General features: G+C 35.5%; 1 protein-coding gene across 2 annotated transcripts in view; it reads left to right on the top strand.

The window, feature by feature from the left end:
- Window positions 1–12,500, top strand: part of Wdr37 (WD repeat domain 37) — a 30,167-nt gene that overhangs the window by 12,013 nt on the left and 5,654 nt on the right. For both annotated transcript variants that reach the window (XM_027359669.2, XM_070140190.1), the window contains 3 exons: window positions 4,911–5,102; window positions 5,511–5,683; window positions 6,552–6,807. In XM_027359669.2, the coding sequence (XP_027215470.1) occupies window positions 4,911–5,102; window positions 5,511–5,683; window positions 6,552–6,807 (621 nt within the window). The remainder of the gene's footprint in view (window positions 1–4,910; window positions 5,103–5,510; window positions 5,684–6,551; window positions 6,808–12,500) is intronic.

Genomic DNA, 12,500 nt, shown 5'->3' with positions numbered 1-12,500 from the left:
AATATATCAAGTATTGGAAAAATCTTGAACCAATGATGTAAGTGGAGCTAAGGGTATACACTAGCTTTTTATATTCTTATAAAAAAAGACTATTAGAGTCTGCAGCTGTTGTTTTTAAATTATTTTTAATATTTAGGAAGCAGTTGTGAAATATCTTAAAAGCAAGCGAGATAAATTTATTGCTTAGAATGTTATTACATGTACATATTCAAATTACAGCTTATTCTGCATGAAATGATTTACATATAAAGGGCTTTTATGATCCTGAGAGAATGGGGGATGTCTTGTCTTGCTTAAAGTTGGGCTGTTTTGTCTCAGGCTGGACACCAGTAGTAGCTTTGTCTGGTGTATTTCTTCTGCTCTGAGCATTTTTTTTTTTACTTGTAGATTGGTTGTCCTACATTGGATATCAGGACTTAATAAAGGAATGTTGATTGTGGTTGATCATGATTTATTGTGAAAACACATAAGAGATTTTGGGTGTTTGTTGAAGCATTTGTTGAATATATCTATTTTTTAAATAGCTGTGTTTTTCTTCTCTTTTGATTTTTGGGCATCTAGATATTTAGGAACAGTTTTTCATATAGGGGACCTGGATCACAAAAATGTGAAGAAAAGTAAAATGAAAGATACTGATATACAATGTCTCATGAGATTATATTATGACAGGGTTTAAGGTGCACCTTAAATATTTACATAACAAAAGATTTGTATCCAGATATCCTGCATACACTTGTCAGAATTACATAAAGAGGATTGATATATATGGAACACTTTGCCATGCAAAAATAAAATCTCCAAAAAGGTAAACATGTTTGTATGTGCCCTCACTGATGATGGTAAAGTAGTTGGGTGCATATGATTATGCCATTATAGAAGTGAATGAGAGGGGATGGTCAACTTTATTCTCATTCACGCCGTCCAATTTAGTTTCAAGACAGTGAAGGAGATATAAAGGGCTCTGGTGGTGGATAGGAGAGAATCATTCACTTCATTTAATGCACAATGTGTTTTAAGTCTTTGAATATGTTAGCTGATGACATTTGCAATTCTAAATAATTATTCATGATTCATCAGGTGAATAGTTCAGGGGCCTAGAAGAATGTATAGAGACCCTTTGCTGGGAAACACAGAAATGTTCCCTGGAAATGGGTCTTTGTATTAAGACATGTTTTGATGAATACCTCACAAATAACATATGTAGAAAGTAGAACTTATAGATGATTATAGAATGTAATTGGTTGTTTGGGGGAATACTTTATTTGGTCTCTTATTTCAATTCACTGTATAGGAATGCTCCATTTTTTTTCTTCCTGATTTTAAGATGAAAGAATAAAACAAATGGGAACAAATTACAGGATCCCTTATACTATGCAAACAGTGTGCAGGCTTATGACACATTGGATCAGTATATTTTCTAGACTTATACTTCATTTTCTGATAAGCAATTAGGTGTAGTATGAAATGTATTAACCCAGTGCTGCCAGGAAAAAGTTGCATTCACTTAATACTGATAGTGTTATTTTGTTATTATAATTACTATATTGTTATTGACATTACTAACAGCAGTAATAAATACTGGAAGATATTATTGAAAATCAAGGATAAGGGTAAACAGGTGAGCCAGGTACTTCTTATAACAGGCTTATTGGTGAACTAGTACTTGTAAAGCCATCTATTTGTAAAAACAATTACTAAATTAAACACACTGGGCATGGCATATATGCACATGTCCTCCCCGCTGGCATGTGGTTAAAGATATCAAGATAAAAAAATTCAAGGTGAAGTATTTATTTATTACATTCTTTTGCATCTCTTTTTGTTTTCCCATTTGCTGGGGTTATACAATTCTCTGTATACTTAAAGGGGAAGTAATTTTGTAGAGAAGGACTGAAAAATAAATTTAGAGTCACATGTAAAAAAATGTAGACCATATAGGGCACATATTTTTTGGGGACCATCAACTTCTTACTGTCAGTTTTGAAACATTTTATATATGTAGTAATTCATGAATACAAATATTTCACAAGAATCATTTTCTAGTTGGCAATGTGGAATCAGTGTTACGTATAGAAATGGACACAAGCTTCAAAATAGAATTTCTAGCTGGGCTACTAGAAGTGAGAGGATATTTTTTCCATGTACCCGTATTTTCAGGGACTGTATATTACTATGCTGTCTATTGCCTACTGGGATCTGTCTCTATCTTATGCTGTGGAATATTATAACATAGTGGAAATGGAATGCCATTGTAGAATGTGAAGACGAGAAGTTAAAAACTATTTTGATTACTGATTTAAATGAATCATTGTTTTATTTTCTTTAATATTTGTAATTGTTATTTTTAGTGTACATACAGGCAACCACATACTTATTAAGTAGCTTCTGGAGTTTATGATAATCTTGTTATTACTGTGTTTATCACTGTCTTTTCCTTTTCCTTGCTCTCTTATTCTCTGACTCTCTCAATATATATTTTTATAGTATAGCCAAAGACAAGATTTATAGGATAAAGTATAAGGAAGTTCAAGCCATTCAACAATTGGAATACTTTAATATAGATATGATGTATTAACTCCTATGATCCGGATGACGTTACGGTCCCGTCATGGAAAAATCTGGGTTGAGGGCTGGGTGACATGAACAAGCCGTCAGCGGGCCAAATGGCCATGGGGCAGATTTCTTCAAAATTCAATAGATAAATTTGACAGATTTTGATTATATCATCATAAGAAATATATGTATTTCTGAAGACCTATTCAAATACACCTCTTGTATTGTGAAGATATTAATTCTCATTCATACCTTTTTTACATTTGCCACAATGAGTATGGTTAATTGTACATTTATCAAATTAGTTCTTTACCAATTGATAAGCAGAGTGACAGAAATACACGTTTTAGATTTGGCAAAAAAATTAAAGAATGGGATAATATACAATTTCAATTATCAAAATATCCAAAATAAGGAAAATTGTTTAGTACTTTTCTCACACAGTGGAACTACACTTGATACTTTAGACTCAGTCAATAGTGGCACATTACATTTATAAATTATATTTATAAATGTAATGTGGCCTTAGCCCTTGACTCAACCAATTTTTCATGTTCTCCAACCCTTTCTGTTCACCTATGATGTGAAAGCCATGTTCTTAAGCGGTGAACCATTTTTCTTTCCCACATATATTCTACCTGGAAGGGCTTGACTTACCATAGAAAATGTTACATGGAACCAACTGTTTTTTATGAAAAGTGAATTTTACATACATCTCAATAAGAAGTCATCTTTGTGCAGATATGGTAGGCACTCAGCCAATTTCTGGAAAGAGCTGGGCTCCAAATTCCGTACCCACATCTTTTTTATTTCTTCCTTTAGCGGAGCCAGGGAAAAGGTGGGAGTTTTGATAAGCTTTCTTTTTATGTACAATTTTCAATTGGATTCAGGTCTGGGTGGTTTCCAGGCCAATCCAAGACCTGAATCCCCTTCACCCGTAAAAAAGACTTGATGGTACGAGGTGTATGGCAAGGGGCAGAGTCATGCTGTAAAATTTCAAATTCATGGAGCTCACAATATGAAACAGGGTGCTGCTTCAGCACAGTTATGTAGTTTGATGCATTCATTGTTTGGTTCTTGGGAAGGAAAAACAACCTTTCCCTTCCCACAATATCACTAAAACATCTGCAGACCATCACAAAATCCAGATGTTTGACTATTTTGCAGGTGAACTTTTCATCATAGTGGTCAGAGGTATGGGATTTTGCACAGTCTCATGCCTGTTTTTGATTACGCAGAAGGTGGATTTGTCACTAAGGAAGACCTTACATAACTGTTAAGGGGTCCAGTTTTTATACAAAATCAAGTCACTTCTTTTTCATTGATGGGAAGTAGGCAACATAAGGTCTTTTTGCGACAACTCCTGTATGGTGTGTTGCGACATATTTGCCAGCAAGTACGAGTGTCTTTTCGGCTTTAGATACAGACAGACAGACACAGACAGACAAATAAACACAGACAGACAGACAGACAGACAGAGACTGGTAGATGGAGACAGACAGATAGACAGACAGACAGATAGACAGACAGACAGATAGACAGACAGACAGATAGACAGACAGACAGATAGACAGACAGACAGATAGACAGATAGACAGACAGACAGACAGATAGATAGACAGACAGACAGACAGATAGACAGACAGACAGACAGACAGACAGACAGACAGACAGACAGATAGACAGACAGACAGATAGGCAGACAGACAGACAGACAGATAGACAGACAGACAGACAGAAACTGGTAGATGCAGACAGACAGAGACTGATAGATGGAGGTATATATATGATGTTATTTTTCAAATGTTTAATTATCGCATTATATACAATATGCAGGAGTATTTTTGTATATTGGCTTGCTAGTAATGACTTGGATTTATTGCCTTTTCTGCAGCTGACATTACTGCTTGGTTCTTCACTTTGTATTTATTACTTTGTAAATAATTGTATATGATATTCAGATAAAGAGGATCTTTTGTAATAAACTTTTTCATTCCGGCATGTATGATCTGGTCTGAGTAAAATTTATACTTCATATACTGAATTGCCATTGATCTTGAATTGATTTACATTTTTTTGTTTTGCTTATGGTGGAAAAAAAAATGTATAGAGACAGGTAAGATTAGAATAGACTGGTGCTCAGCTTTGAGATAGATGGATATCCATTGCTAACCAGTTGCAGCAGGATGTTGCAGTATGATACTTGCCTTTTTCTCTTATTTGGTGAATATTGTTATTACATATATTTAAGTGTCTAGAGATTTCTAGAGAGTTTAAATTTTTTTTATTTGCTTTTAAATAATTGGTTCTGTGAATTATATTTTTGAAAGTACCTAATGAAAAAATCATGTTTCTAGCTGGAGGTCAGAGTTCACAGAAAGTGAAAGCAGCGAACAAGCTTCGTGTACAGACATCCAAGATAGTGTCAAGCTTCAAGAATGACTCTGTGTCTTGCCGAATGGTGCGTGAGTATGTTGGTCACAGGGATGGGGTATGGGACGTCGCAGTGTCCAGGGGAGGAACACCCGTAATAGCCACAGCATCTGCAGGTGAGACAAGACTATGTCATATTACCGTTATATCAGTGAAATAGCTCAAAGTTTTATAATTCTGGGCAAAGATGATATGCCATAAGATGTATTTGTACATAAGTGCATGTCAGTGCATGGGATTAAGAATTTTTAATTTGTGCCAGAATTGTATTGGAGTCAATGGGTTAATTATATAAAACGGTTTGATATCTATACCAGCTATGTGTCATGATAAAGTTAATTTTTTATAGTAGCTTGACAAAAAGTCATAAAAAACATTTCTTTCCTTGTTTCTCATTAGCTGTACTACAACGTAAATGAAAATATTATCTATATAATTGATATTTTTTGTCACATTTTCTTCACTTTTGCCTTTTATGCATTTTCACAGTAACTTTTATATCTTGTGTTTCTTGCATTTCACAGACCAAACAGCTTGTGTTTGGGGCATTGATGGAGGGAGAAATCTGCTGCAGTACACAGGTCACAGTGGATCAGTCAATTCCGTCAAATTTCACCCCACAAAAGACCTGATCCTGACAGCAAGTGGAGACAACACAGCCCATGTTTTCCAGGCTGCCATCACCCCAGACCAACTGGTGTGTAGATCCCCTTTTTCTTAGCATGGATGACTGTGATCAAGTGATAGAATTGGCAAATTGATGACAAACCCTAACTACAACTGAAAGAAAAAATTGTGAACCCATTGGAAACTTCTGTGCTTTACCCTTCATACTATTAACCCCCAATGACACAGAGAGCTAGTTCTGACATATATAGTTAAGTACATTGAGGTTTAACCCTTTTCTTTCATCTCTTGGTGAAAGAGACCACTCTGCCTACCTCCTTTCCTGTAACTTTATTCCATATACTATTTTTGCTGTTTGGGAACTTTTGACATAACACAAGCAAAATGTTTTCTAATGTATAAAGTCAGTTTCACAGATCCCCAGAAACCTGATTTACCTTTTCTGTTTTCTACTCTTTCTTCATTTTCCTTATCTTACAGTACAATTACACACAAAAACTGTAATGCTCCCAATAAAATAGAGATCGAGGTCTAATTTGTGAAGGAAAAACAGATGAAATCCTGTTGATTTTCTCTGCCTTAGAGTCACCATTCTAAACTTTGTTACTTTGGTGCTCAGCTGCCATATGACTAGAAAACTGTTTTTAGTTATGCAAATAAAAAGTCACCAACTTTACTGGTCTTAGATATTACACTTGGAGACCAGTGAAGTTAATCTGTTTAAAAAAAACTGTCTAAAATTCCTTTAAGATGTGAGAAAGGTGTGTGTATCACTAAGAATTTGTTGCTAAAAGAATTGAATCAAGTAACTTTTGCTCAGGCAGTTTTTATTTCACATTTTTAAGCTCTCAGGCATATGAAGCAAGTTTTTGCTTGTATTTGATTTTGTTTAACCTTTGCTTATAGAAAGTTAACTGCATGATTTTCTTTCCCTCCAGCGTGTGCATTCCTCAGAGGATGAAGTAGATGGCAGTGACAGAGAAGACGAAGAAGATGGAGTCATGATGGGAGTACGTGGTGATGGTGGTGGTGCTGCTACACTTCGCACTCCCCTGAGAGAGTTGACAGGACACACCAGTGTTGTTATTGCTGCTGACTGGCTACCAGGAGGAGACCAGGCTATTACTGCTGCATGGGACAGAACGTCTAATCTATATGATGCCCACACTGGGGAGCTGCTTTCTCAGTTGATAGGTAGGCTGATGTCTTTTTGTCTTATCTTTTGTGGTAAAGCAAGTGAACACCTCTCTTTTGTTACAGATACATGTTTAGTAAAATTATTTATTTAATGGCTACTTCTGTGTTTACTTAAATGTGAAGCTCACTATTGAAATGTGGTAAGCAACACTGTGACTCTGCTTTAGGGTATCACTTGCCTTCCATTGGCCAACTCTTGAGGCTGGCTGATGCAAGCTTTTAGTCTGAAATTTGGAGAGAAAGTTTCCTGTGTTCAATTAATTCATAGATAAGCAAACAGACCATGGTTATATAACTCTCCCAGCTACATAGCTTCCTCCTTCTGCCACTAGAATGCTTGTCTTCCTCTCCTGTTTGGTATGGTTTATCTACATGTACCTTCATTCTTTTTAATTTTTATTTATTTATTTATTTATTTATTATTATTTTTTAAAATCCATGCCTAACGTCTACTGTGGAATTGATTTAAGAGGGAGATTGCTAAAACATTGATTACTAAATCTAATTCTTATTTTCTTTTTTTCTTGTGGGTGTTTTGTTTTTTGCATTGCTTTCACTGGGTTTTTGATTCCATGCAAATTTCTGTCTTCTTGACTTATATCATTTCAGTAAGGACCCCCAGAAATTTTGTTAGATGCACACTTATCAGTACATAAATCTTTAAAATGTGAATGGGAGATTTATAAAGCAGATATTCTTGGCTCTATAGTGAAGCTTGATGGGAATTTGATGTGTAATGACCAATTACATGGATGAAGCTACTGCATACATCAAAGAAATCATCAGTGCTTAGTGGAAATGAGAGAATCATTCAAAGTGTTCACAGGTTACAAGAAAGTGGTGATAGATGTATTATGATGATTGTTTGAAGTAGATTCTGTAATAGACTCAGAGAATAGACTTGATTTGTTGAATCTACTTTGTTGATTTACCCCTTGAATCCGGTTTCGTCACGGCAACCAATGGCAGAAAATACAGGTATTAGGTTTTATCAGTGGCCGCTCTGCTGGGTATGCGGAGTGTAGGCCGGTTGCACGTAAAACTCCTGTGTGGTGACAAGATTCCAAGATTCTGTGCCTCCCCTTTGCAAAGTTATCTTGCATAAACGTTTTTACCTTTTTTGCCATTTTCCAATGTATATATTTGTCTTTTGATTTGCGTTATCAAGATGGTAATAGACTGTTTTCCTTGCACAGACTCCATATATGTAGCAAATAACTCAGTGCAAGAAAAAAAATAATAACATTTTGTTATTTGTGTCATGTATCATTTTTTCGGAATATTAAATTTTCTGTGATATAATCTGAGCCGCAGATCACGGTGGCCAGGTATACGATGCTGAGCATGGAAATGGCATCCTCCCTGGACCCAGCGCTCTTCCGGTCATGGCTTATGGATATAATGTTCCACACTCGTTTATTGATAGGAAAAAGGGAAATACCCCTTTCTAAATGCCAAATGAGTCTGATCACCCTCCAAGAGGTTTGTGTACTTGTGACAAGTCTTTTCTGTCACCCTAGCCTCTGATCATGACTGAGTTCGCATCACCCGGCCCGCGTCCGTTTTGTCTCATGACAGCATGTTCACGGCACCCAGCCCTCAAGCAAAATTTTTTTTGACGTGATTGTTACGTCACCCAGATTGAAAGGGTTAAGAAAGTAAATAGCACTGTTTCACACTTCAAATCAGTGTGTAGTGCAATTAATGATGCAGTCATAAATGTGAAATGTGTATTCTGCAATTTACTTTTTTTTGTAGTTTAGTTCATTAAAGAAAGATCTTCATGGACATTGATTCATAAGGTTTATGATAATAGATGATAGTGAATATTTTATCAACTGGGACTATGATGAAATGATGCTTCATTATCTTAATGGGAATCTGATTCTTTAGAGAACTGATATATAAATAAAGTATATTAGAGTTCAGAATACATTGGGTCCCTGCTATTCATCACTTCACTCTTTTGTCACTGATGTTTTGAGGATACATTGTTAATAGCATTTCACTTACTTTGTTAGGGTTCTGAGAGTTTATGCACATATGTTTGTAATCGTAGAAGAAACTAACAAAAGACCAATAGTATAAGAAGAAATTGAAATTTGATAAAAATGAAATAAGAACATGAGTGCCATGATATATATATATATATATATATATATATATATATATATATATATATATATATATATATATATATATATATATATATATATATATATATATATATATATATATATATATATATATATATATATATATATATATATATATATATATGTACAAAAACTGAAAATTCATGGGCACTTCTAATGGGAACTATAGTATATATGAACAGTACATGTCAACTTTCCAGCCACCAATGTAGGCTACTGCTGCTGCACCAGAGCACTATAATATGCCTTTGAGTGTTTATGTTGACCTACCAAAAGCTAACTGTCAGCATATTGTGTTGATGCTATGAAATTGATGAACACACAGCTAATATTGGCATTTAAATGGCATCATATCAAACATGGAATGCATGACAATCCCCACTCATTCCCCCTCAAACCATTCCTGATTCCTTCACATAAAACCTGGCTGAAAATGAGGAAGAGACAGCTGACATAAAAGGTGATGATATCCTCTCTCATTTACCGTTCATACCCTGATCCTTATTCCCATCACCTCTATTCCCATCACCTCTACCACTTGTCATTGGCTGCCACTTAGAACTTGTGTAGTGTGTGCAATAATTACACCATTTATACAATATCCAAGGTTTACATTTCTCTTTTCTTTTTATCTTTTCTTGGATAGAAGTACAGTATTACTCTTTTTTAAGGTTATTTAAATATACATATAGACATACACATACACATATGGTTGAGTCACCCTTTTTTTATTGCATTCCCATGGGATTTCGTGTATTGCTATTTGTCATATTTTTTCTGGCCTGTAATAATGATGCTTAACAGGGATCTCCTGTATATCAGTCAATCCAAGTATCAAAGAATTGTCCTAATAGTTTATGAATTCTTTCACAATTTGCAGTTTTTTTCAGTACGCTGAATGATTTTGTTGATATTTGTTTTGCTGCTTTAACCAGATCCTCTGTGGGTCATCAGTTTTCTGCTAGGGTATTTATTTTGTTGTTTTTAATCTGATTTTGTTTGAAATCAGCTTCAGTTTTGATACCTCATTGATGCACAACAACAACACAGTTTCACTATGGCTGCCAAAACAACAACACTGGACACTGATGCTCACAGGGAAGGTAAATAAATCCCATATTTAAGTGCTACATAGTTACAGGAATTGCCTTCCGTGCAGTCAGTTAATCTCAGTATAGTGGAGTTATTTATTCAGTTATTATCAGTATAGTGGAATTATGAACATTAAATGCCTGTGCAAAAGTTTATAATTGCTTTGTTCTAAATCAGAGAAAAGCAAACGTACAACACAGCATTAGTTCTCTCAGTTATGTAAAGTTTCATATGGCAGTGTCAGAATTTACATGATAAATAGCCAGTACAAATGGAAGGCAGACTATATCTCCTATAACTTCTGACAGACATTGTTGATTATCTTGGTCCTGACTGCTCCAGGTACCTGTTTGAAAGCACTGAAAAAAGCTAAAAGGTATTGTATAATTGTTACGTAAAATGGATTATTTTGATTTCAGGAATTTAGGACTAGTTTAGACCCCTTTAGACTGAGTTTAGAAATATCTATGGCCTTCTCAGTGGGAATGGTTGCCCATGCTAGCTATGAGTGTCACTGAACAACCCAGAAGGAACTTTACGAACTATACACAGGCGACACTGCAATACATTTTATACATTTAAAAGTATGCTTCTCAGTTAGACTGTCCAATAGTTTGTAATGGGGAAAAGAGGGGGAAGAATGAAGTGGTGAAGAATTGTGTTAGTGAGTGGTGAAGCATGTGTGGTGTGTGTTTGTGCCTGCATCTGTGTGTGATGTGTGTGTGTTTGTATGTTTGCATGTGGGTTTTTCTGTGCATGTGCTTTCCCATGTTTGTGTATGCTGCTGTTGATGCTACTAGTGCTGTTGCTAGTGCTAGTGTAAATGCTGCTACTAATACTCTTGATGATTATCATAATAAAGAAATTATAACGGTAGAATTAACAAAATGATGACAGTACCAACATAAAAAATAGAAAAAAAGAGAGATAAAAGATCATGATGATTGTTACTGAATAGCGACTACAGGATCACAAGTATTGCCCAATATTTTTGATTGTGTAAGTTAACCCTTTTCAGTTTCCCCTGAAAAGTATGTATTTCAGGGGCGCAACTAGGAATTTTAGAGGGCAGGGGTCCAGGCCACAAAAAGGGCACAATATTACTTTTATTTATAGGTGATATAGCCTGAATTATGTTCTTCAGATTTAAAAACGGAAGAAATGTTACAAGAATCTTAATGATAATAATTATTTGCACTGAACCAAACAAAAATACAATAAACAGTCTCATCGCCATTCCAAGATCAAGAGAAAGAAAGTGCCCTAGAAAAAGGGCACTTTCACCTCTTTGAGAAAAAGGGCAGGGGTTCGGCCCCCAGGACCCACCCCCCTTACTCTTACTGAATTGTTTTATGTGTATTAAAATTTACATTAGCAAAAGCTTCTGTAGTTAGTAAAGAGAGTTCCAGCGATGTTGTTTGGTGATATTGCTAGTTAATGTGGACAACCATTCCTGTCGACAAGGGCATGGAAATTTCCTATATTCAGTCCAAGGGGGTCAGATTGTGGAGCATGTGTATATACATGCCATGTATATTGTGATTTTAATTTATTAACTTTGTGTACGCATATATGGTTCCACAAATGCATAGTCACCAGAGAATCTGTTTGTAATCCTACTTAATCTCACATGTTTACCTTATTGCTCAACTTTCAGAAAACTTTTTTTATTTAATTTTTTTTGCTGTAAGTATTGTTAACCCATTGGATCTGGTTGCATGGTGCTAAAAATTTGGGCATTGGGTTACATAAGTAGCCAAGATCCCGGGCGTGTGGCACGTAGGCTAAGTGTGAGTCACCCATGAGAGGTGACAAGACTCTGCTTCCCCTTGGCAAAGTTTTTTTGTAATTTTTTTTTTCAGCTTTTTTGCCATTTTCCAGAGTCCATATTTGTCTTTTGATATGTTTTATCCAGATGGAATTAGCTTTTTTCCTTGCACAGACTCCATATCATCTCACCTCTCTATGCAGTAAATAATTCAGTGCAAGAAAAAAAAAAAAAATATGGAGCATTTGCTTATTTATATTATATATCTTATTTTTACTTAATTTTCCATTTTCCGTAATACAACCTAAGCTGCCAGTCACAGCGGCCAGGAATACGGTGCGCAGCATGGAATTAGTATCTTCCCTGGAGCTGGCGCTCTTCCAGTCATGATTTATGCGTGTTACATTCCACATTTGTTTACTAAGTGCCAAATGAGTCAAATCTCTCTTGGAGAGGTTTGTGCAGTTCTACTGAGGCTTTTCCATCTCCCTGGCCTTTGCTGATGACGGCAAGTTTGTGTCATCTGGCCCGTGGACATTTTTGGTATGTCTATGTCATCCGGCCCTTGACCCAGGTTTTTCCATGACGTGACTGTAACGTCATGCGGATCATAGGGGTTAATAGAATTAGAGTGATCATAATGTCAATGATGATAAAAATAATAATGATAATGA

The sequence above is a fragment of the Penaeus vannamei genome, chromosome 26 (assembly GCF_042767895.1).
Source record: "Penaeus vannamei isolate JL-2024 chromosome 26, ASM4276789v1, whole genome shotgun sequence".
Lineage (NCBI taxonomy): Eukaryota > Metazoa > Arthropoda > Malacostraca > Decapoda > Penaeidae > Penaeus > Penaeus vannamei.
Note: the sequence above shows the minus strand (reverse complement) of the source record. Positions and strands in the feature narration are given on the sequence as shown.